Genomic DNA, 26,687 nt, shown 5'->3' on the forward strand with positions numbered 1-26,687 from the left:
TTGAAAAGCCATAGAACTAGCTATGACGCTAGTTTTTGTATAAACTCTTCATTGGTAAGGCTGTCCAGTGCATGCAAGTGTACCCCCGATGCAATTCTGAAATCTATACATCCAAAGTGCGATTTAAACAGAGTTATACTTTTTTGGGGGTTCAAATTAACAAATGATTGTCTTTTTAAAATGTATTTATATAAAAACATTCCAGCCTTGTTTGGCATTATCTAGTCCAAATATGGCATGATTCCACTAGTAGTTACCTTTTTAAAACCCTTTCAAAATGGGACATTTATTTTGAAGGCGAGCAGTAAAATCCCCACTATTGTGGCCTAGTCCTTAGTGTCTAACTTCACACAGGTTCAGACACCTGAGATGGCGAACGACACGAACGACAACTGCGGTAATAAACAAAACACATTCGGTTCAGGCTAGTAGAGAGGCTGCGTACTGTTGTGTCAAAATAACAGCACATTGCAGAATCGGAAAAAACGACCATTTATTTCACGGTTACACCCCGCTGAAGATCTTCATAACCCCGTGTGTGATTACAAAGGGGGCCGACGAGGTTCAATTCCAAGCTGCTTTAGTTGAGTCTTCAGACTCAATTTGTTTTATGTGTCTTGAGTGAAAATAAGGAAAACATGACGGAGGTAAGGAAGAGAGGAGGAAAAGGAGGAGATCCCGACAGCGTTAGTGACAAGGTGAGAAAACTTAAACTAAGAAAACATATTTGAATCTCTTTCGTGCTGAAATGTGCTCCTTCGTTGCTAGGGACGTCGTAACTAGCTAATCCCCTTCCTCGCTAATTAGCTTAGTTAGCTATAGGTAGCTCATGTTCAGTCAACGTTAACTAACTTAAGTTTTCCGCGAGATAACTATGTGAATGTTACGTTATTAAATAGGGATTTAGTAACTGTATAACCCTGGTAAATTGTGCCATTTGTAACGAGTAATGTCTTTATTTAGTTATAACGAGTAATGATTTGTTAGCTAACATGCTATAATCGAGCTGCTGGCTAACCTGTCAAACCAGCTGACTCGGTGCTCTAGCTTAGTGACCCGACTGTTGTCAAAAAGAGATGGCCTTTCAAAACAAAGGTCAGCTCTTTGTCTGACACAATCTAACCAAATGTTATATTACTTTCACCCCCCAAAAATATAATATATAGGACGCTCTTTTTCTGTGCCTTGGACCCAAAGCTTAGGAGTAAGTTGCTTTTTCATTGGAAAGACAATCACGCTGTTAGTTTGACAGATAAAATACTATATATATATATAAATGCCTGACTCCCCTGGGGTGGATTTGAGGATCTAGTCAAGGTTTTCTCCTAATCATTTACAATGTCTAATAAAATGAGGATGTTGTTAATAACATTATTATTATTATTATTATATTCCATTTAGCTTTTATCCAAAGCATCTTAGTCAGGGGGGTGGCAAGTAGCCTAGTGTTTATAGTGTTGGTTGCTGGGTCAAATCCCCGAATTGACAAGGTACAAATCTGTCATTCCTCCCCTGAACAGGCAGTTAACCCACTGTTCCTAGACCAGTTAACCCACTAGACCAGTTAACCCACTAGACCAGTTAACCCACTAGACCGGTAGACCAGTTAACCCACTAGACCAGTTAACCCACTGTTCCTAGACCAGTTAACCCACTGTTCCTAGACAATCATTGTAAATAAGAATTAGTTCTTAACTGACTTGCCTTGTTAAATAAAAGGTTAAATAAATAAATGTGTGCTGGAATTGAACCTACTACCCTGGTGTAACGAGCTATACCAACTGAGCTACAAAGGACCACATTTTTATTAACTTAAATTAATTCTTAAAAAAAAAAAAAAAAAATTCGACTTGATTATGGTATTCTTAGACATGATGAAAAATAGTAAAGTGTAAAAGGGCCACCTCTTTGGTAGTTATGAAATAGCTATGCTACATGGTATGCCTGCATTGTTATTAAACAACATGTCAACAACGTTGTGACGTTACAATCATTACGTTGACTACATGGTGGTGTGCACAGTTGGTACGGTCGAGGCGTCTCTGTGTAGCAATTAAACGGACAGGCCATTAAACAGCAATGACGTACATTACCATGGTAACTATTTTAAATAACAACAACAGATTGATAATGACACCCCACCTTGGCCCTGACCTCACTCTCCAAACATGTCTCAGGAGTTGGGGTATATATGTATGTGTGTGTGTGTGTGTGTGTGTCTGTGTGTGTGTAAACTCACTTTTGAGAAATTGGAATATATATATATATTTTTCCAATTTCTCAAAAGTGAGTTTACAACTTTCAAAGCAGAATTACTATCCTATTGTTTCTCAACTGTTGTGTATGATAAACCATTTTGTAGCTCTGAATCTCAACTTTTTTTTAAAAATCCAATGTAAAAAATAAAAAAACAACCATTGAGTCACATATGTGTATAATACACCCTTGTACATTGTGAAATAGTACAAATAGCAGCACCCACCAAAGTATTCTAATGCACTAGTCACCCTCTGGGTCCTGATCAATAGTAGTGTACTATAGGGTGCCATTTGGGACCCAATCAGGATCTACATTACAGATTGTCCAGATCTAACGTTTTCAGAGTCTTTAGGCCGAAAGATCCAGAGCTTCCCGAAACTTCTGCGCATGTACGAATCACTCAACAGCGAGCGCCACTAGGAAAAAAATAAACACCATCTGGCGCTAAAATTTGTTCACTGTACATCGTTCCAAACAACAATTTAGGCTACGTCAACACAACACGGCATATTTAATTTTTTATTTATTAACTTGGCAAGTCAGTTAAGACGGTCTTACTTACGATGGCGGCTTACCACGGACAACGCTGGGCCAATTGTGCGCCGCCGCCGCCCACCACGGCCGGATGTGATGCAGCCTCGGATTCGAACCGGGGACTGTAGCGACGCCCCTTAGACCGCTGCACCAATCGGTAGCCATGACGTAACATCTAAATGAAAGTGAGATCAAATGGTTACTATACAGAATGATGCTGCATGGATGTTTTCACCAGTAAAAATGCAAAGATTTACCATTCACGTTTGAATGCAGTGTTTTTAAATGTTTTTTTACTTACAGTAAGTTTATGAGATATATTCTGTTATGTAGAGTACTGTGATCGTTGTGTTCTTGCAGAGACTGTGTAAAGAGACTGTTCTCTAGGAGAGCAGAGACTGTTCTCTAGGAGAGCAGAGACTGTTCTCTAGGAGAGCAGAGACTGTTCTCTAGGAGAGCAGAGACTGTTCTCTAGGAGAGCAGAGACTGTTCTCTAGGAGAGCAGAGACTGTTCTCTAGGAGAGCAGAGACTGTTCTCTAGGAGAGCAGAGACTGTTCTCTAGGAGAGCAGAGACTGTTCTCTAGGAGAGCAGAGACTGTTCTCTAGGAGTAGAGCAGAGACTGTTCTCTAGGAGTGGAGCAGAGACTGTACTCTATGGGTAGAGCAGAGACAGTGTAAAGTAGAGAATAAACACGTGTGCAGAAGCTTCAGGAAGCTCACAATCTTTTGGTCCCGTGAACTTTAGAGTTGAATCCGCAGCCACTGTCTACATTTGTATATGGCTCTGGGCTATCCTAGTGCCCCCCCCCCCTTTGCTGCTTCAAAGGCTCACCGGGACCACTCCCTCTCCTCGGCCCACTATGGACTTGTGTGGCGTGTCTGTCAAAGGTTCTATCTGGTTTTATGTGTGTGGGTGCTCATTACACAACAGAAATAGTGATTCATGACATGATGTCGTCTGACCTGATTTAGCTCTGGGAAAGTGTGTCCCAAATGGCACCCTATTTCCCATAGGACTCTGGTATAAAGTAGTGTACTATATATAGGAAATAAGATGCCATAGGACTCTGGTATAAAGTAGTGTACTATATATAGGAAATAAGATGCCATAGGACTCTGGTATAAAGTAGTGTACTATATATAGGAAATAAGATGCCATAGGACTCTGGTATAAAGTAGTGTACTATATATAGGAAATAAGATGCCATAGGACTCTGGTATAAAGTAGTGTACTATATATAGGAAATAAGATGCCATAGGACTCTGGTATAAACTAGTGTACTATATATAGGAAATAAGATGCCATAGGACTCTGGTATAAAGTAGTGTACTATATATAGGAAATAAGATGCCATAGGACTCTGGTATAAAGTGGTGTACTATATATAGGAAATAAGATGCCATAGGACTCTGGTATAAAGTAGTGTACTATATATAGGAAATAAGATGCCATAGGACTCTGGTATAAAGTAGTGTACTATATATAGGAAATAAGATGCCATAGGACTCTGGTATAAAGTAGTGTACTATATATAGGAAATAAGATGCCATAGGACTCTGGTATAAAGTAGTGTACTATATATAGGAAATAAGATGCCATAGGACTCTGGTATAAAGTAGTGTACTATATATAGGAAATAAGATGCCATAGGACTCTGGTATAAACTAGTGTACTATATATAGGAAATAAGATGCCATAGGACTCTGGTATAAAGTGGTGTACTATATATAGGAAATAAGATGCCATAGGACTCTGGTATAAAGTAGTGTACTATATATAGGAAATAAGATGCCATAGGACTCTGGTATAAAGTGGTGTACTATATATAGGAAATAAGATGCCATAGGACTCCGGTATAAAGTAGTGTACTATATATAGGAAATAAGATGCCATAGGACTCTGGTATAAAGTAGTGTACTATATATAGGAAATAAGATGCCATAGGACTCTGGTATAAACTAGTGTACTATATATAGGAAATAAGATGCCATAGGACTCTGGTATAAAGTAGTGTACTATATATAGGAAATAAGATGCCATAGGACTCTGGTATAAAGTGGTGTACTATATATAGGAAATAAGATGCCATAGGACTCTGGTATAAAGTAGTGTACTATATATAGGAAATAAGATGCCATAGGACTCTGGTATAAAGTAGTGTACTATATATAGGAAATAAGATGCCATAGGACTCTGGTATAAAGTAGTGTACTATATATAGGAAATAAGATGCCATAGGACTCTGGTATAAAGTAGTGTACTATATATAGGAAATAAGATGCCATAGGACTCTGGTATAAAGTAGTGTACTATATATAGGAAATAAGATGCCATAGGACTCTGGTATAAACTAGTGTACTATATATAGGAAATAAGATGCCATAGGACTCCGGTATAAAGTAGTGCGCTATAATAGGAAATAAGATGCCATAGGACTCCGGTATAAAGTAGTGCGCTATAATAGGAAATAAGATGCCATAGGACTCTGGTATAAAGTAGTGCACTATAATAGGAAATAGGGTGTCATTTGGGACATGGTCCTCTATGCCATAGGACTCTGGTTATTTGTGTGTAATGTCTTTAGAGATGGTGCCAAAGTGGTGATCGGAAAGCAGCCCACAATGTAGATTAGGCTGCCACAAGAGTCCCAGAACGTGTGCTGTTATGAGGTTATTACAGACACGCAGACCAGTTACCTGTTCTCTAGAGGTAGGCAGGCAGGCAGCTAACTGTTCTCTAGAGGTAGGCAGGCAGGCAGCTAACTGTTCTCTAGAGGTAGGCAGGCAGGCAGCTAACTGTTCTATAGAGGTAGGCAGGCAGGCAGGCAGCTAACTGTTCTATAGAGGTAGGCTGGCAGGCAGCTAACTGTTCTATAGAGGTAGGCTGGCAGGCAGCTAACTGTTCTATAGAGGTAGGCAGGCAGCTAGCTAACTGTTCTATAGAGTGGTAGGCAGGCAGGGAGCTAATTGTTCTATAGAGTGGTAGGCAGGGAGCTAACTGTTCTATAGAGTGGTAGGCAGGCAGCTAACTGTTCTATAGAGTGGTAGGCAGGCAGCTAGCTAACTGTTCTATAGAGTGGTAGGCAGGCAGGGAGCTAATTGTTCTATAGAGTGGTAGGCAGGGAGCTAACTGTTCTATAGAGTGGTAGGCAGGCAGCTAACTGTTCTATAGAGTGGTAGGCATGCAGGGAGCTAACTAACTGTTCTATAGAGTGGTAGGCAGGGAGCTAACTGTTCTATAGAGGTAGGCAGGCAGCTAACTGTTCTATAGAGTGGTAGGCAGGCAGCTAACTGTTCTATAGAGTGGTAGGCAGGCAGGGAGCTAACTGTTCTATAGAGTGGTAGGCAGGCAGGGAGCTAGCTAACTGTTCTATAGAGTGGTAGGCAGGCAGGGAGCTAACTAACTGTTGTATAGAGTGGTAGGCAGCTAACTGTTCTATAGAGTGGTAGGCAGGCAGCTAACTGTTCTATAGAGGTAGGTAGGCAGGGAGCTAACTGTTCTATAGAGTGGTAGGCAGGCAGGGAGCTAACTGTTCTATAGAGTGGTAGGCAGGCAGCTAACTGTTCTATAGAGTGGTAGGCAGGGAGCTAATTGTTCTATAGAGGTAGGTAGGCAGGGAGCTAATTGTTCTATAGAGGTAGGTAGGCAGGGAGCTAACTGTTCTATAGAGTGGTAGGAAGGCAGCTAACTGTTCTATAGAGTGGTAGGCAGGCAGGGAGCTAACTGTTCTATAGAGTGGTAGGCAGGCAGGGAGCTAACTGTTCTATATCAATGAATCAATCAAATTTATTTTATATAGCCCTTCGTACATCAGCTGATATCTCAAAGTGCTGTACAGAAACCCAGCCTAAAACCCCAAACAGCAAGCAATGCAGGTGAAGAAGCACGGTGGCTAGGAAAAACTCCCTAGAAAGGCCAAAACCTAGGAAGAAACCTAGAGAGGATCCAGGCTATGTGGGGTGGCCAGTCCTCTTCTGGCTGTGCCGGGTGGAGATTATAACAAAACATGGTCAAGATGTTCAAATGTTCATAAATGACCAGCATGGTCGAATAATAATAAGGCAGAATAGTTGAAACTGGAGCAGCAGCACAGTCAGGTGGACTGGGGACAGCAAGGAGTCATCATGTCAGGTATTCCTGGGGCATGGTCCTAGGGCTCAGGTCCTCCGAGAGAGAGAAAGAAAGAGAGAATTAGAGAGAGCATATGTGGGATGGCCAGTCCTCTTCTGGCTGTGCCGGGTGGAGATTATAACAGAACATGGCCAAGATGTTCAAATGTTCATAAATGATCAGCATGGTCGAATAATAATAAGGCAGAACAGTTGAAACTGGAGCAGCAGCACAGCCAGGTGGACTGGGGACAGCAAGGAGTCATCATGTCAGGTAGTCCTGGGGCATGGTCCTAGGGCTCAGGTCCTCCGAGAGAGAGAAGGAGAGAATTAGAGAACGCACACTTAGATTCACACAGGACACCGAATAGGACAGGAGAAGTACTCCAGATATAACAAACTGACCCTAGCCCCCCGACACATAAACTACTGCAGCATAAATACTGGAGGCTGAGACAGGAGGGGTCAGGAGACACTGTGGCCCACTCCGAGGACACCCCCGGACAGGGCCAAACAGGAAGGATATAACCCCACCCACTTTGCCAAAGCACAGCCCCCACACCACTAGAGGGATATCTTCAACCACCAACTTACCATCCTGAGACAAGGCTGAGTATAGCCCACAAAGACCTCCGCCACGGCACAACTTAAGGGGGGGGGGGGGGGGCGCCAACCCAGACAGGATGACCACATCAGTGACTCAACCCACTCAGGTGACGCACCTCCTCCAGGGACGGCATGAGAGAGCCCCAGTAAAGCCAGTGACTCAGCCCCTGTAATAGGGTTAGAGGCAGAGAATCCCAGTGGAAAGAGGGGAACCGGCCAGGCAGAGACAGCAAGGGTGGTTCGTTGCTCCAGAGCCTTTCCGTTCACCCTCCCACTCCTGGGCCAGACTACACTCAATCATATGACCCACTGAAGAGATGAGTCTTCAGTAGAGACTTAAAGGTTGAGACCGAGTTTGCGTCTCTGACATGGGTAGGCAGACCGTTCCATAAAAATGGAGCTCTATAGGAGAAAGCCCTGCCTCCAGCTGTTTGCTTAAAAATTCTAGGGACAATTAGGAGGCCTGCGTCTTGTGACCGTAGCGTACGTGTAGGTATGTACGGCAGGACCAAATCAGAGAGATAGATAGGAGCAAGCCCATGTAATGCTTTGTAGGTTAGCAGTAAAACCTTGAAATCAGCCCTTGCTTTGACAGGAAGCCAGTGTAGAGAGGCTAGCACTGGAGTAATATGATCAAATTTTTTGGTTCTAGTCAGGATTCTAGCAGCCGTATTTAGCACTAACTGAAGTTTATTTAGTGCTTTATCCGGGTAGCCGGAAAGTAGAGCATTGCAGTAGTCTAACCTGGAAGTGACAAAAGCATGGATTAATTTTTCTGCATCATTTTTGGACAGAAAGTTCCTGATTTTTGCAATGTTACGTAGATGGAAAAAAGCTGTCCTTGAAATGGTCTTGATATGTTCTTCAAAAGAGAGATCAGGGTCCAGAGTAACGCCGAGGTCCTTCACAGTTTTATTTGAGACGACTGTACAACCATTAAGATTAATTGTCAGATTCAACAGAAGATCTCTTTGTTTCTTGGGACCTAGAACAAGCATCTCTGTTTTGTCCGAGTTTAAAAGTAGAAAGTTTGCAGCCATCCACTTCCTTATGTCTGAAACACATTCTTCTAGCAAGGGCAATTTTGGGGCTTCACCATGTTTAATTGAAATGTACAGCTGTGTGTCATCTGCATAGCAGTGAAAGTTAACATTATGTTTTCGAATAACATCCCCAAGAGGTAAAATATATAGTGAAAACAATAGTGGTCCTAAAACGGAACCTTGAGGAACACCGAAATTTACAGTTGATTTGTCAGAGGACAGACCATTCACAGAGACAAACTGATATCTTTCCGACAGATAAGATCTAAACCAGGCCAGAACTTGTCCGTGTAGACCAATTTGGGTTTCCAATCTCTCCAAAAGAATGTGGTGATCGATGGTATCAAAAGCAGCACTAAGGTCTAGGAGCACGAGGACAGATGCAGAGCCTCGGTCCGATGCCATTAAAATGTCATTTACCACCTTCACAAGTGCCGTCTCAGTGCTATGATGGGGTCTAAAACCAGACTGAAGCATTTCGTATACATTGTTTGTCTTCAGGAAGGCAGTGAGTTGTTGCGCAACAGCCTTTTCTAAAATTTTTGAGAGGAATGGAAGATTCGATATAGGCCGATAGTTTTTTATATTTTCTGGGTCAAGGTTTGGCTTTTTCAAGAGAGGCTTTATTACTGCCACTTTTAGTGAGTTTGGTACACATCCGGTGGATAGAGAGCCGTTTATTATGTTCAACATAGTAGGGCCAAGCACAGGAAGCAGCTCTTTCAGTAGTTTAGTTGGAATAGGGTCCAGTATGCAGCTTGAAGGTTTAGAGGCCATGATTATTTTCATCATTGTGTCAAGAGATATAGTACTAAAATAGAGTGGTAGGCAGGCAGCTAACTGTTCTATAGAGTGGCAGGCAGCTAACTGTTCTATAGAGTGGTAGGTAGGCAGGCAGCTAACTGTTCTATAGAGTGGTAGGCAGGCAGCTAACTGTTCTATAGAGAGGCAGGCAGCTAACTGTTCTATAGAGTGGCAGGCAGCTAACTGTTCTATAGAGTGGTAGGTAGGCAGGCAGCTAACTGTTCTATAGAGTGGTAGGCAGGCAGCTAACTGTTCTATAGAGTGGTAGGCAGGCAGCTAACTGTTCTATAGAGTGCTAGGCAGGCAGCTAACTGTTCTATAGAGTGGTAAGCAGGCAGGCAGCTAACTGTTCTATAGAGTGGTAGGCAGGCAGCTAACTGTTCTATAGAGTGGTAGGCAGGCAGGCAGCTAACTGTTCTATAGAGTGGTAGGCAGGCAGCTAACTGTTCTATAGAGTGGCAGGCAGCTAATTGTTCTATAGAGGTAGGTAGGCAGGCAGCTAACTGTTCTATAGAGTGGTAGGCAGGCAGCTAACTGTTCTATAGAGTGGTAGGCAGGCAGCTAACTGTTCTATAGAGTGGTAGGCAGGCAGGGAGCTAACTAACTTTTCTATAGAGTGGTAGGCAGGCAGGGAGCTAACTAACTTTTCTATAGAGTGGTAGGCAGGGAGCTAACTGTTCTATAGAGGTAGGCAGGCAGCTAACTGTTCTATAGAGGTAGGCAGGCAGCTAACTGTTCTATAGAGGTAGGCAGGGAGCTAACTGTTCTATAGAGTGGTAGGCAGGCAGCTAACTGTTCTATAGAGTGCTAGGCAGGCAGCTAACTGTTCTATAGAGTGGTAGGCAGGCAGGCAGCTAACTGTTCTATAGAGTGGTAGGCAGGCAGGCAGCTAATTGTTCTATAGAGGTAGGTAGGCAGGCAGCTAACTGTTCTATAGAGTGGTAGGCAGGCAGCTAACTGTTCTATAGAGTGGTAGGCAGGCAGGGAGCTAACTGTTCTATAGAGTGGTAGGCAGGCAGGGAGCTAGCTAACTGTTCTATAGAGTGGTAGGCAGGCAGGGAGCTAACTAACTGTTGTATAGAGTGGTAGGCAGCTAACTGTTCTATAGAGTGGTAGGCAGGCAGCTAACTGTTCTATAGAGTGGTAGGCAGGCAGGGAGCTAACTGTTCTATAGAGTGGTAGGCAGGCAGCTAACTGTTCTATAGAGTGGTAGGCAGGGAGCTAATTGTTCTATAGAGGTAGGTAGGCAGGGAGCTAATTGTTCTATAGAGGTAGGTAGGCAGGGAGCTAACTGTTCTATAGAGTGGTAGGCAGGCAGCTAACTGTTCTATAGAGTGGTAGGCAGGCAGGGAGCTAACTGTTCTATAGAGTGGTAGGCAGGCAGCTAACTGTTCTATAGAGGTAGGTAGGCAGCTAATCCCAAAGCCTTAAGGTATGAACTTGGAACACGTCTCTTTGAAAAAGTTCACACACACACACACACACACACACTGACCTCCTTGACTTGTGTAGTAGTGAGTTAAATGGATTACCTCCGTCACAGTGGAGGTAAATCATTGTTCCTGTACCTGACCTTGTATGGGACTGTCTGTCTATTAGACTGTCCTCTGATTTAGGTTCTGTGGGGCTCGTGGGACCTACACAGCTTGGTAATGGATCCCTCGTGCAGTGATTTACTAGCCTGGTCCCAGATCAATTGGCTTCCTATGGCCATTGGCGAGACAGGACTTACATCGAGGACCAGGCTAGTATGAAATCAGGGAAAATGGATCTGTTCTCACTTGTATACATAGCAGCCAGCCAGCACTGTGCTTTCTTCATACACAGCCTTCACTGTGCTTTCTTCATACACACGCATACACAGCCAGCACTGTGCTTTCTTCATACACACGCATGCACAGCCTTCACTGTGCTTTCTTCATACACACGCATGCACAGCCTTCACTGTGCTTTCTTCATACACACGCATGCACAGCCTTCACTGTGCTTTCTTCATACACACGCATGCACAGCCTTCACTGTGCTTTCTTCATACACACGCATGCACAGCCTTCACTGTGCTTTCTTCATACACACGCATGCACAGCCTTCACTGTGCTTTCTTCATACACACGCATGCACAGCCTTCACTGTGCTTTCTTCATACACACGCATGCACAGCCTTCACTGTGCTTTCTTCATACACAGCCTTCACTGTGCTTGCCTTTTCTCAGCCTGGCTGACACTTTTTAATTAGGTCCTCAAGAGGCTATGTTTGAGTAATAGTATTAATTAGGAATTAATATTTTATCACCTTTTCCAAGTTTCAATACCAGGAGTCATTGTTTAAATGTACCTTTTATTTTACTAGGCAAGTCAGTTAAGAACCAATTCTTATTTTCAATGACAGCCTAGGAACAGTGTGTTAACTGCCTTGTTCAGGGGCAGAACGACAGATTTGTACCTTGTCAGCTCGGGGATTTGAACTTGCAACCTTCCGGTTACTAGTCCAACGCTCTAACACCTAGGCTACCCTGCCGCCTCTACACTTTAACCACTAGGCTACACTGCCGCCTCTACACTCTAACCACTAGGCTACCCTGCCGCCCCTACGCTCTAACCACTAGGCTACCCTGCCGCCTCTACACTCTAACCACTAGGCTTCCCTGCCACCTCTACACTCTAACCACTAGGCTACCCTGCCGCCTCTACACTCTAACCACTAGGCTACCCTGCCGCCTCTACACTCTAACCACTAGGCTACCTGCCTCCTCTACACTCTAACTACTAGGCTACCTGCCTCCTCTACACTCTAACCACTAGGCTACCCTGCCACCTCTACACTCTAACCACTAGGCTACCCTGCCGCCTCTACACTCTAACCACTAGGCTACCTGCCTCCTCTACACTCTAACCACTAGGCTACCTGCCTCCTCTACACTCTAACCACTAGGCTACCTGCCTCCTCTACACTCTAACCACTAGGCTACCCTGCCACCTCTACACTCTAACCACTAGGCTACCCTGCCGCCTCTACACTCTAACCACTAGGCTACCCTGCCTCCTCTACACTCTAAACACTAGGCTACCCTGCCTCCTCTACACTCTAACCACTAGGCTACCTGCCTCCTCTACACTCTAACCACTAGGCTACCTGCCACCTCTACACTCTAACCACTAGACTACCCTGCCACCTCTACACTCTAACCACTAGGCTACCCTGCCGCCTCTACACTCTAACCACTAGGCTATCATGCCGCCTCTACACTCTAACCACTAGGTTACCCTGCCACCTCTACACTCTAACCACTAGGCTACCCTGCCACCTCTACACTCTAACCACTAGGCTACCCTGCCGCCTCTACACTCTAACCACTAGGCTACCCTGCCGCCTCTACACTCTAACCACTAGGCTACCCTGCCGCCCCAATTCATATTTATCCAGAGTGTCCCCCGGGAAACAAGACTTTAGAGAGTTTAAAACCAAGATGTGGTCACTGTGCCATGGTTGTCCACCATTGAGATCAGTGCCTCACCATCTTTTGTCTGCTCGGTGGCACCACTATGGAAAGATTTCAGTGCAAATTCAACTGATTATTTAGTAATGATAGTTATTCTATACTTGATCGCCAATGGCATTGTTGTTAATTGCAAAACGGGCATTTTTTTTATTTTTAATGAATTCCCGAATGTTATCATGTTCCTGAATTCATTGAGTGCGCTTCAAAAGTAGGCTATCTGGACATAAAGCTCAGAGCTATCTGGACATAAAGCTCAGAGCTATCTGGCCATAAAGCTCAGAGCTATCTGGCCATAAAGCTCAGAGCTATCTGGCCATAAAGCTCAGAGCTATCTGGCCATAAAGCTCAGAGCTATCTGGCCATAAAGCTCAGAGCTATCTGGCCATAAAGCTCAGAGCTATCTGGCCATAAAGCTCAGAGCTATCTGGCCATAAAGCTCAGAGCTATCTGGCCATAAAGCTCAGAGCTATCTGGCCATAAAGTTCAGAGCTATCTGGCCATAAAGCTCAGAGCTATCTGGACATAACGTGTGTTCAGGACGCTCAGAGCGTATCCTGACTACGACGTTGTGGAATCATAAAGAACGTTATAACGGCAGTCAAATGACCAATGTTGCTAAGCTTGCTAGATAACCTCCTCCAACAGATGACAGAGCTATATTTGGAAAAATCTGTTTGATTTTTATACAGATGGCAGATCAGCTCACGAATAACGGGGGAGATGAAGAGTGGAAATAGTTTTTAAATAGCAAGGTATAGAATTTTCACCCTTGTGCCTATGATTTGTTAACAGATGTCGTCTTTGACAGAGATGCCTATAAAGTGAATTGTCCATATTCCTATCTAATGTGACTGTCTAAATAGTCAAGGCGTTTATATTTTACACAATTATATTGTAGACTAGCCCAGGCCTCTGCCTAGAGAGTCAGTTGTCTGTCAAACAATGATGGAGAGCTCGGAATTCAGTCTGGTTTTACTTCAATAAATACCCTTCAATGGGTCCTGGCTGTGGGGTATAATTGTCAGATTTTTATTTTATTTTATAGTTCATCCATCACAATAATGTAGCGCCCCTCTGTAACTGTGAAATGTGTTGAGTTCGCGTCGATAGGTTTCAATGATTAGCAAATATAGTGAGAATTTACACAATAATTCCATGTAGTTTAGTGAGAATTTACACAATAATTCCATATAGTATAGTGAGAATTTACACAATAATTCCATATAGTATAGTGAGAATTTACACAATAATTCCATATAGTATAGTGAGAATTTACACAATAATTCCATATGGTATAGTGAGAATTTACATAATAATTCCATATAGTATAGTGAGAATTTACACAATAATTCCATATGGTATAGTGAGAATTTACACAATAATTCCATATAGTATAGTGAGAATTTACACAATAATTCCATATAGTATAGTGAGAATTTACACAATGATAATATAGACTATGGATAGGTTATATGTATGGTTGAATATGTTACCAATATGTTTTTGGGCTAATTTCTGAAAATTGAATGATATAGTGTGTCAGTATATTTTTATTTTCTTACATTTTGGAGTAGAATTACCTTTTTTTAAAAGTTAGCAGAACTGAGATTCTCGGTCTTTCGACATAAAAATGATCCCTGGGAGGATCCCGGACCCCCTGAGCAAGGAGAATACATGCACAAAATGAGCCTCAGCAGTAGATAAACTAGACTCCAGCCTCAGCAGTAGATAAACTAGACTCCAGCCTCATCCAGCCTCAGCAGTAGATAAACTAGACTCCAGCCTCAGCAGTAGATAAACTAGACTCCAGCCTCAGCAGTAGATAAACTAGACTCCAGCCTCAGCAGTAGATAAACTAGACTCCAGCCTCAGCAGTAGATGAACTAGACTCCAGCCTCATCAGTAGATAAACTAGACTCCAGCCTCAGCAGTAGATGAACTAGACTCCAGCCTCAGCAGTAGATAAACTAGACTCCAGCCTCAGCCGTAGATAAACTAGACTCCAGCCTCATCCAGCCTCAGCAGTAGATAAACTAGACTCCAGCCTCATCCAGCCTCAGCAGTAGATAAACTAGACTCCAGCCTCATCCAGCCTCAGCAGTAGATAAACTAGACTCCAGCCTCATCCAGCCTCAGCAGTAGATAAACTAGACTCCAGCCTCAGCAGTAGATAAACTAGACTCCAGCCTCATCAGTAGATAAACTAGACTCCAGCCTCAGCAGTAGATAAACTAGACTCCAGCCTCATCCAGCCTCAGCAGTAGATAAACTAGACTCCAGCCTCAGCAGTAGATAAACTAGACTCCAGTCTCAGCAGTAGATAAACCAGACTCCAGCCTCAGCAGTAGATAAACTAGACTCCAGCCTCAGCAGTAGATAAACTAGACTCCAGCCTCAGCAGTAGATAAACTAGACTCCAGCCTCAGCAGTAGATAAACCAGACTCCAGCCTCAGCAGTAGATAAACTAGACTCCAGCCTCAGCAGTAGATAAACTAGACTCCAGCCTCAGCAGTAGATAAACTAGACTCCAGCCTCAGCAGTAGATAAACCAGACTCCAGCCTCAGCAGTAGATAAACTAGACTCCAGCCTCAGCAGTAGATAAACTAGACTCCAGCCTCAGCAGTAGATAAACTAGACTCCAGCCTCAGCAGTAGATAAACCAGACTCCAGCCTCAGCAGTAGATAAACCAGACTCCAGCCTCAGCAGTAGATAAACTAGACTCCAGCCTCAGCAGTAGATAAACTAGACTCCAGCCTCAGCAGTAGATAAACTAGACTCCAGCCTCAGCAGTAGATAAACTAGACTCCAGCCTCAGCAGTAGATAAACCAGACTCCAGCCTCAGCAGTAGATAAACCAGACTCCAGCCTCAGCAGTAGATAAACTAGACTCCAGCCTCAGCAGTAGATAAACTAGACTCCAGCCTCAGCAGTAGATAAACTAGACTCCAGCCTCAGCAGTAGATAAACTAGACTCCAGCCTCAGCAGTAGATAAACTAGACTCCAGCCTCAGCAGTAGATAAACTAGACTCCAGCCTCAGCAGTAGATAAACTAGACTCCAGCCTCAGCAGTAGATAAACTAGACTCCAGCCTCAGCAGTAGATAAACTAGACTCCAGCCTCAGCAGTAGATAAACTAGACTCCAGTCTCAGCCGTAGATAAACTAGACTCCAGCCTCAGCAGTAGATAAACTAGACTCAGCAGTAGATAAACTAGACTCCAGCCTCAGCAGTAGATAAACTAGACTCCAGCCTCAGCAGTAGATAAACTAGACTCCAGCCTCAGCCGTAGATAAACTAGACTCCAGCCTCAGCAGTAGATAAACTAGACTCCAGTCTCAGCAGTAGATAAACCAGACTCCAGTCTCAGCAGTAGATAAACTAGACTCCAGCCTCAGCAGTAGATAAACTAGACTCCAGCCTCAGCAGTAGATAAACTAGACTCCAGCCTCAGCAGTAGATAAACTAGACTCCAGCCTCAGCAGTAGATAAACTAGACTCCAGCCTCAGCAGTAGATAAACTAGACTCCAGCCTCAGCAGTAGATAAACTAGACTCCAGCCTCAGCAGTAGATAAACTAGACTCCAGCCTCAGCAGTAGATAAACTAGACTCCAGCCTCAGCAGTAGATAAACTAGACTCCAGCCTCAGCAGTAGATGAACCAGACTCCAGCCTCAGCAGTAGATAAACTAGACTCCAGCCTCAGCAGTAGCTTACTAGACTCCAGCTAGGCCTGGCACTACAAAGCAGAACAGAACAGAATGCATGTTTGTTGGCCTGACTTTTTCGTCCGTGTTCATTTGGCTGTTTTTTCTGCCCTAGTGAGAATGAATCCCTAATCAAGCTGTGCCTCTGTTTTCTGCCACCTCTGCAAAGCAGTTAAAGGGACCAGGGTTGAATAGGGGGGGGGGGGGGGGGGGGATTTAAAGGGATGGTCCCTCTGCAAAGCTTTTAAAGAGAGGATGAGAGGTGCCAGATACCATCAGGGTGACTGTTCAATCTCAGGGGTCAGTGTGTGTACCTCACTGCTCTCCTTCTCATTAATTTCCTCCTGAATGGTGCTCTTTCTGCTTCTGTAGCATGGTCTTGGCTGTGTACTGTTTATACACACACACACACACACGGCTGTTTCTTCCCTGGCTGTCGGGGATTTTCCTAGTCTCATTTACTGAGTAGCTCATCACCTGTCCTACTGCTCTCTTTCTCTCGCTCTCTCTCAACATTTTAAATGTAAGGGATTTATTGGCAGGTTAACGTTGCCAAAGCAAGTGAAGTAGATAATAAACAAAAGTGAAATTTACAGTTTAAAAAAAATAAAAAAAATAAAAAAAATAAAATTTCAAATGTCATATAGTGTAAATACACAGTGTTGTAATGATGTGCAAATATTTAAAGGGAAAATAGCATAAATATGGGTTGTATTTACAATGGTGTGTGTGTTCTTCACTGGTTGCCCTTTTCTCGTGGCAACAGGTCACAAATCTTGCTGCTGTGATGGCACACTGTGGTATTTCACCCAGTAGATATGGGAGTTTTTTCAAAATTGGGTTTGTTTTCTAAATCTTTGTGGATCTGTGTAATCTGAGGGAAATATGTCTCTCTAATATGGTCATACATTGGGCAGGAGGTTAGGAAGTGCAGCTCAGTTTCTACCTCATTTTGTGGGCGGTGAGCACATAGCCTGTCTTCTCTTGAGAGCCATGTCTGCCTACGGCGGCCTTTCTCAATAGCAAGGCTATGCTCACTGAGTCTGTACATAGTCAAAGCTTTCCTTAAGTTGGGGTCAGTCACAGTGGTCAGGTATTTTGCCACTGTGTACTCTCTGTTTAGGGCCAAATAGCATTCTAGTTTACTCAGTTTTTTTGTTAATTCATTCAAATGTGTCAAGTAATTATCTATTTGTTTTCTCATGACTTGATTGGGTCTAATTGTGTTGCTGTCCTGGGGCTCTGTGGGGTCTGTTTGTGTTTGTGAAAAGAGCCCCAGGACCAGCTTGCTTAGGAGACTCTTCTCCGGGTTCATCTCTCTGTAGGTGATGGCTTTGTTATGGAAGGTTTGGAAATCACTCCCTATTAGGTGGTTGTAGAATTTAACGTCTATTTTCTGGATTTTGGTAATTAGTGGGTATCGGCCAAATTCTGCTCTGCATGCATTATTTGGTGTTTTACATTGTACACTGAGGATATTTTTGCAGAATTCTACATGCAGAGTCCCATTTTGTGAAGTCTTGGTTGGTGAGCGGACCCCAGACCTCACAACCATAAAGGGCAATGGGTTATATAACTGATTCAAGTATTTTTGGCCAGATCCTAATTGGTCTGTCAACTTTTATGTTCCTTTTGATGGCATAGAAGGCCCTTCTTGCCTTGTCTCTCAGATCGTTCACAGCTTTGTGGAAGTTACCTGTGGCGCTGATGTTTAGGCCGAGGTATGTATAGTGTGTGTGCTCTAGGGCAACGGTGTCTAGATGGAATTTGTAGTCGTGGTCCTGGCAACTGGACTTTTTTTGGAACACCATTTTTTTATTGTCAAGGCCCAGGTCTGTCAGGGCCCAGGTCTGTCAGGGCCCAGGTCTGTCAGGGCCCAGGTCTGTCAGGGCCCAGGTCTGTCAGGGCCCAGGTCTGTCAGGGCCCAGGTCTGTCAGGGCCCAGGTCTGACAGAATCTGTGCAGAAGATCTAGTTGCTGCTGCAGGCCCTCCTTGGTTGGTGACAGAAGCACCAGATCATCAGCAAACAGACCTTTGATTTCAGATTCTAGTAGGGTGAGGCTGGGTGCTGCAGACTGTTCTAGTGCCCACGCCAATTTGTTGATATATATGTTGAAGAGAGTGTGCCTACAGCAGCACAGATTCTGCCAGACCTGGGCCCTGACAGTAAATCTCAGTAAGACCAAAATGATGGTGTTCCAAAAAAGGTCCGGTCGCCACGACCACATACAAATTCCATCTAGACACCGTTGTCCTAGAGCACACAAAACTATATTTACCTCGTCCTAAACATCAGCACCACAGGTAACTTCCACAAAGCTGTGAACGAGCTGAGAGACAAGGCAAGAAGGGCCTTCTATGCCAACAAAAGGAACATGAAATTCGACATATCAATTAGGATATGGCTAAAAATACTTGAATCAGTTATAGAACCCATTGCCCTTTATGGTTTTGAGGTATGGGTTCCGCTCACCAACCAAGAATTCACAAAATGGGACAAACACCAAATTGAGACTCTGCACACAGAATTCTGCAAAAATATAATTTGTGTACAACGTAGAGCACCAAATAATGCATGCAGAGCAGAATTAGGCTGATAACCACTAATTATCTAAATCCAGAAAAGAGCCGTTAAATTCTACAACCACCTGAAAGGAAACGATTCCCAAACCTTCCATAACAAAGCCATCACCTACAGAGAGATGAACCTGGAGAAGAGTCCCCTAAGCAAGCTGGTCCTGGGGCTCTGTTCACAAACACTAACACACCCTACAGAGCCCCAGGACAACAGCACAATTAGACCCAATCAAATCATGAGAAAACAAAAAGATAATTACTTGACACATTGGAAAGAATTAACAAAAAAACAGAGCAAACTAGAATGCTGTTTGGCCCTACACAGAGAGTACACAGCGGCGGAATACCTGACCACTGTGACTGACCCAAAATTAAGAAAAGCTTTGATTATGTACAGACTCAGTGAGCATATTGCTATTGAGAAAGGCCGTCGTAGGCAGACATGGCTCTCAAGAGAAGACAGGCTATGTGCTCACTGCCCACAAAATGAGGTGGAAACTGAGCTGCACTTCCTAACCTCCTGTCAAATGTATGACCATATTAGAGACACATATTTCCCTCAGATTACACAGATCCACAAAGATTTAGAAAACAAACCCGATTTTGATAAACTCCCATATCTACTGGGTGAAATACCACAGTGTGTCATCACAGCAGCAAGATTTGTGACCTGTTGCCATGAGAAAAGGGCAACCAGTGAAGAACACACACCATTGTAAATACAACCCATATTTATGCTATTTTCCCTTTTGTACATTCAATATTTGCACATCATTACAACACTGTGTATTTACACTATATGACATTTGAAATGTCTTAATTATTTTGGAACTTCTGTATGTGTAATGTTTACTATTCATTTTTATTGTTTATTTCACTTTATATATTATCTACTTCACTTGCTTTGGCAACGTTAACATATGTTTCCCATGCCAATAAAACCCCTTGAATTGAATTGAGAGACCCACTTGCTTCCCGTGTTTCAGAAATAATCTATACTCCAGTACTGTAGCAGAATGACTAGTCTAATCTAGTATCTTTAGCTCTATACTCCAGTACTGTAGCAGAATGACTAGTCTAATCTAGTATCTTTAGCTCTATACTCCAGTACTGTAGCAGAATGACTAGTCTAATCTAGTATCTTTAGCTCTATACTCCAGTACTGTAGCAGAATGACTAGTCTAATCTAGTATCTTTAGCTCTATACTCCAGTACTGTCGCAGAATGACTACTCTAATCTAGTATCTTTAGCTCTATACTCCAGTACTGTAGCAGAATGACTAGTCTAATCTAGTATCTTTAGCTCTATACTCCAGTACTGTAGCAGAATGACTAGTCTAATCTAGTATCTTTAGCTCTATACTCCAGTACTGTAGCAGAATGACTAGTCTAATCTAGTATCTTTAGCTCTATACTCCAGTACTGTAGCAGAATGACTAGTCTAATCTAGTATCTTTAGCTCTATACTCCAGTACTGTAGCAGAATGACTAGTCTAATCTAGTATCTTTAGCTCTATACTCCAGTACTGTAGGAGAATGACTAGTCTAATCTAGTATCTTTAGCTCTATACTCCAGTACTGTCGCAGAATGACTACTCTAATCTAGTATCTTTAGCTCTATACTCCAGTACTGTAGCAGAATGACTAGTCTAATCTAGTATCTTTAGCTCTATACTCCAGTACTGTCGCAGAATGACTACTCTAATCTAGTATCTTTAGCTCTGTACTCCAGTACTGTAGCAGAATGACTAGTCTAATCTAGTATCTTTAGATCTATACTCCAGTACTGTAGGAGAATGACTAGTCTAATCTAGTATCTTTAGCTCTATACTCCAGTACTGTAGCAGAATGACTAGTCTAATCTAGTATCTTTAGCTCTATACTCCAGTACTGTAGCAGAATGACTAGTCTAATCTAGTATCTTTAGCTCTATACTCCAGTACTGTAGCAGAATGACTAGTCTAATCTAGTATCTTTAGCTCTATACTCCAGTACTGTAGCAGAATGACTAGTCTAATCTAGTATCTTTAGCTCTATACTCCAGTACTGTAGCAGAATGACTAGTCTAATCTAGTATCTTTAGCTCTATACTCCAGTACTGTAGCAGAATGACTAGTCTAATCTAGTATCTTTAGCTCTATACTCCAGTACTGTAGCAGAATGACTAGTCTAATCTAGTATCTTTAGCTCTATACTCCAGTACTGTAGCAGAATGACTAGTCTAATCTAGTATCTTTAGCTCTATACTCCAGTACTGTAGCAGAATGACTAGTCTAATCTAGTATCTTTAGCTCTATACTCCAGTACTGTAGCAGAATGACTAGTCTAATCTAGTATCTTTAGCTCATGTCTGCGTTGTTTGTCTTTGTTGATGACACACTAGTATTTCTAGTCTGACTTGCTCTCTCTCCCTTTCGTGTGTGTGTGTGTGTGTGTGTGTGTGTGTGTGTGTGTGTGTGTGTGTGTGTGTGTGTGTGTGTGTGTGTGTGTGTGTGTGTGTGTGTGTGTGTTAGGAGGCAGATGGAGAGGACAGACTGGGTCTGCCTGGTGAGGCCGGAGGAGACGGCGAATATAAAGCAGACACCTCATCCGTTCCTCCCTCCACAGCAGACAACACTCCACAGTTCCTCAAAGAGGCCGTGGAGGGCCTCAACCCCAGGTAACACACACATTAACATCCTCACTGGAGGGAGAGGTGGGATTGTACTCTATACTACACATTGAATACACTATAATAACCACACGGAGATGCATTTTGAACCACACACACACATTATAACCTTTTGGGTTATGACCAGCATTATAGAGTAATGAGATGTGGGAGGGACACCACATTAGTCCAGCATTATAGAGTAACGAGAGGTGGGAGGGACACTACATTAGTCCAGCATTATAGTGTAACGAGAGGTGGGAGGGACACCACATTAGTCCAGCATTATAGAGTCATGAGAGGTGGGAGGGACACCACATTAGTCCAGCATTATAGAGTAACGAGAGGTGGGAGGGACACTACATTAGTCCAGCATTATAGTGTAACGAGAGGTGGGAGGGACACCACATTAGTCCAGCATTATAGAGTCATGAGAGGTGGGAGGGACACCACGGTAGTCCAGCATTATAGAGTAACGAGAGGTGGGAGGGACACTACATTAGTCCAGCATTATAGTGTAACGAGAGGTGGGAGGGACACCACATTAGTCCAGCATTATAGAGTCATGAGGTAGGAGGAACATACATTAGTCCAGCATTATAGAGTAATGAGGTAGGAGGAACACTACATAAGTCTAGCATTATAGAGTAACGAGAGGTGGGAGGGAGAGTAAGAGGTAGGAAGAGTACATGAATTGGATTGCCGAGGCAGCACAGCAAGCCACTTTGTTTCCTTGGGGGAACTGTGACGCTCGTGTCCCAGCCTCTGTACACCAGTTTATACCTGGATTTAAGCATGCCTATCCCGTGTTTGCAGTCAAGTGTATTTAGCCTGTCTAGATTTATGTACCAAACATTCATGAGCTCCAGAAAGTGTTGGGACAGTTTGGCTCTGTACCTCAGCTCTTTGGATTTGAGATGATACAACGAGGATTAAGTGTCAGCTTTAATTTGAGGGTATTTTCATCCATATCGGGTAAACCGTTTAGAAATTACAGCAGTTCCTTGTACAGTAGTACCTCCATTTTAGTGGACTTAGGTATTAAAGAAGTCAAAAGTCCCATTTTCCTAAAAAAAACAAACATGATTTATTTATTTTTATCTTTATTTAACCAGGCAAGTCAGTTAAGAACAAATTCTTATTATCAATGAAGGCCTGGGAACAGTGGGGTTAACTGCCTGTTCAGGGGCAGAACGACGGGTCAATGTCCCAATACTGTTGGAGCTCGCTGTCGGTATCCAGTGACCGATACCTTTGTTCAACTGTAAAAACAGGATAGCTTTGTTTTTAATGACTGTGGTGAGATATTGGGGGTTTATGCAGGCCTACATTGATGTTTCTGGGTATCTGTGTGTATTGATGTGTCTGTGTGTATTGATGTGTCTGTGTGTATTGATGTGTCTGTGTATTGATGTGTCTGTGTATTGATGTGTCTGTGTATTGATGTGTCTGTGTGTATTGATGTGCTGTGTGTATTGATGTGCTGTGTGTATTGATGTGCTGTGTGTATTGATGTGTCTGTGTGTTGATGTGCTGTGTGTATTGATGTGTCTGTGTGTATTGATGTGTCTGTGTGTATTGATGTGTCTGTGTGTATTGATGTGCTGTGTGTATTGATGTGTCTGTGTGTATTGATGTGTCTGTGTGTATTGATGTGTCTGTGCGTATTGATGTGTCTGTGCGTATTGATGTGTCTGTGTGTATTGATGTGTCTGTGTGTATTGATGTGTCTGTGTGTATTGATGTGTCTGTGTGTATTGATGTGTCTGTGTGTATTGATGTGTCGTGTGTATTGATGTGTCTGTGTGTATTGATGTGTCTGTGTGTATTGATGTGTCTGTGTGTATTGATGTGTCTGTGTGTATTGATGTGTCTGTGTGTATTGATGTGTCTGTGTGTATTGATGTGTCTGTGTGTATTGATGTGTCTGTGTGTATTGATGTGTCTGTGTGTATTGATGTGTCTGTGTGTATTGATGTGTCGTGTGTATTGATGTGTCGTGTGTATTGATGTGTCTGTGTGTATTGATGTGCTGTGTGTATTGATGTGCTGTGTGTATTGATGTGTCTGTGTGTATTGATGTGTCTGTGTGTATTGATGTGTCTGTGTGTATTGATGTGTCTGTGTGTATTGATGTGTCTGTGTGTATTGATGTGTCTGTGTGTATTGATGTGTCTGTGTGTATTGATGTGTCTGTGTGTATTGATGTGTCTGTGTGTATTGATGTGTCTGTGTGTATTGATGTGCTGTGTGTATTGATGTGTCTGTGTGTATTGATGTGTCTGTGTGTATTGATGTGTCTGTGTGTATTGATGTGTCTGTGTGTATTGATGTGTCTGTGTGTATTGATGTGTCTGTGTGTATTGATGTGTCTGTGTGTATTGATGTGTCTGTGTGTATTGATGTGTCTGTGTGTATTGATGTGCTGTGTGTATTGATGTGTCTGTGTGTATTGATGTGTCTGTGTGTATTGATGTGTCTGTGTGTATTGATGTGTCTGTGTGTATTGATGTGTCTGTGTGTATTGATGTGTCTGTGTGTATTGATGTGCTGTGTGTATTGATGTGTCTGTGTGTATTGATGTGTCTGTGTGTATTGATGTGTCTGTGTGTATTGATGTGTCTGTGTGTATTGATGTGTCTGTGTGTATTGATGTGTCTGTGTGTATTGATGTGTCTGTGTGTATTGATGTGTCTGTGTGTATTGATGTGTCTGTGTGTATTGATGTGTCTGTGTGTGTTGATGTGTCTGTGTGTATTGATGTGTCTGTGTGTATTGATGTGTCTGTGTGTATTGATGTGTTGTGTGTATTGATGTGTCTGTGTGTATTGATGTGCTGTGTGTATTGATGTGCTGTGTGTATTGATGTGTCTGTGTGTATTGATGTGTCTGTGTGTATTGATGTGTCTGTGTGTATTGATGTGCTGTGTGTATTGATGTGTCTGTGTGTATTGATGTGTCTGTGTGTATTGATGTGTCTGTGTGTATTGATGTGTCTGTGTGTATTGATGTGTCTGTGTGTATTGATGTGTCTGTGTGTATTGATGTGTCTGTGTGTATTGATGTGTCTGTGTGTATTGATGTGTCTGTGTGTATTGATGTGTCTGTGTGTATTGATGTGTCTGTGTGTATTGATGTGCTGTGTGTATTGATGTGTCTGTGTGTATTGATGTGTCTGTGTGTATTGATGTGTCTGTGTGTATTGATGTGTCTGTGTGTATTGATGTGCTGTGTGTATTGATGTGTCTGTGTGTATTGATGTGCTGTGTGTATTGATGTGCTGTGTGTATTGATGTGTCTGTGTGTATTGATGTGTCTGTGTGTATTGATGTGTCTGTGTGTATTGATGTGTCTGTGTGTATTGATGTGTCTGTGTGTATTGATGTGTCTGTGTGTATTGATGTGCTGTGTGTATTGATGTGCTGTGTGTATTGATGTGCTGTGTGTATTGATGTGTCTGTGTGTATTGATGTGTCTGTGTGTATTGATGTGTCTGTGTGTATTGATGTGTCTGTGTGTATTGATGTGTCTGTGTGTATTGATGTGCTGTGTGTATTGATGTGTCTGTGTGTATTGATGTGTCTGTGTGTATTGATGTGTCTGTGTGTATTGATGTGTCTGTGTGTATTGATGTCTGTGTGTATTGATGTGCTGTGTATTGATGTGTCTGTGTGTATTGATGTGTCTGTGTGTATTGATGTGCTGTGTGTATTGATGTGTCTGTGTGTATTGATGTGTCTGTGTGTATTGATGTGCTGTGTGTATTGATGTGCTGTGTGTATTGATGTGTCTGTGTGTATTGATGTGTCTGTGTGTATTGATGTGTCTGTGTGTATTGATGTGTCTGTGTGTATTGATGTGTCTGTGTGTATTGATGTGCTGTGTGTATTGATGTGTCTGTGTGTATTGATGTGTCTGTGTGTATTGATGTGTCTGTGTGTATTGATGTGTCTGTGTGTATTGATGTGCTGTGTGTATTGATGTGTCTGTGTGTATTGATGTGTCTGTGTGTATTGATGTGTCTGTGTGTATTGATGTGTCTGTGTGTATTGATGTGTCTGTGTGTATTGATGTGCTGTGTGTATTGATGTGTCTGTGTGTATTGATGTGTCTGTGTGTATTGATGTGTCTGTGTGTATTGATGTGTCTGTGTGTATTGATGTGTCTGTGTGTATTGATGTGTCTGTGTGTATTGATGTGTCTGTGTGTATGGATGTGTCTGTGTGTATGGATGTGTCTGTGTGTATGGATGTGTCTGTGTGTATGGATGTGTCTGTGTGTACTGATGTGTCTGTGTGTATTGATGTGTCTGTGTGTATTGATGTGTCTGTGTGTATTGATGTGCTGTGTGTATTGATGTGCTGTGTGTATCGATGTGTCTGTGTGTATCGATGTGTCTGTGTGTATCGATGTGTCTGTGTGTATTGATGTGTCTGTGTGTATTGATGTGTCTGTGTGTATTGATGTGTCTGTGTGTATTGATGTGTCTGTGTGTATTGATGTGTCTGGGTGTATTGATGTGTCTGTGTGTATTGATGTGTCTGTGTGTATTGATGTGCTGTGTGTATTGATGTGTCTGTGTGTATTGATGTGTCTGTGTGTATTGATGTGTCTGTGTGTATTGATGTGTCTGTGTGTATTGATGTGTCTGTGTGTATTGATGTGTCTGTGTGTATTGATGTGCTGTGTGTATTGATGTGTCTGTGTGTATTGATGTGTCTGTGTGTATTGATGTGTCTGTGTGTATTGATGTGTCTGTGTGTATTGATGTGTCTGTGTGTATTGATGTGTCTGTGTGTATTGATGTGTCTGTGTGTATTGATGTGCTGTGTGTATTGATGTGTCTGTGTGTATTGATGTGTCTGTGTGTATTGATGTGTCTGTGTGTATTGATG

At 42.7% G+C, this 26,687-nt stretch overlaps 1 protein-coding gene across 1 annotated transcript in view; it reads left to right on the forward strand.

Moving 5' to 3' along the window:
* The first annotated feature begins 288 nt into the window (after positions 1–288).
* LOC110525165 (phosphatidate cytidylyltransferase 1) overlaps positions 289–26,687 on the forward strand; it is a 74,913-nt gene continuing 48,514 nt past the window's right edge. The window contains exons 1-2 of the mRNA XM_036979228.2: positions 289–698; positions 21,656–21,801. Coding sequence (XP_036835123.1) covers positions 639–698; positions 21,656–21,801 — 206 coding nt within the window. The 5' untranslated portion in view covers positions 289–638. The remainder of the gene's footprint in view (positions 699–21,655; positions 21,802–26,687) is intronic.

The sequence above is a fragment of the Oncorhynchus mykiss genome, chromosome 6 (genome assembly GCF_057628025.1).
Source record: "Oncorhynchus mykiss isolate SJ-2025 chromosome 6, ASM5762802v1, whole genome shotgun sequence".
Taxonomy (NCBI): Eukaryota; Metazoa; Chordata; class Actinopteri; order Salmoniformes; family Salmonidae; genus Oncorhynchus; species Oncorhynchus mykiss.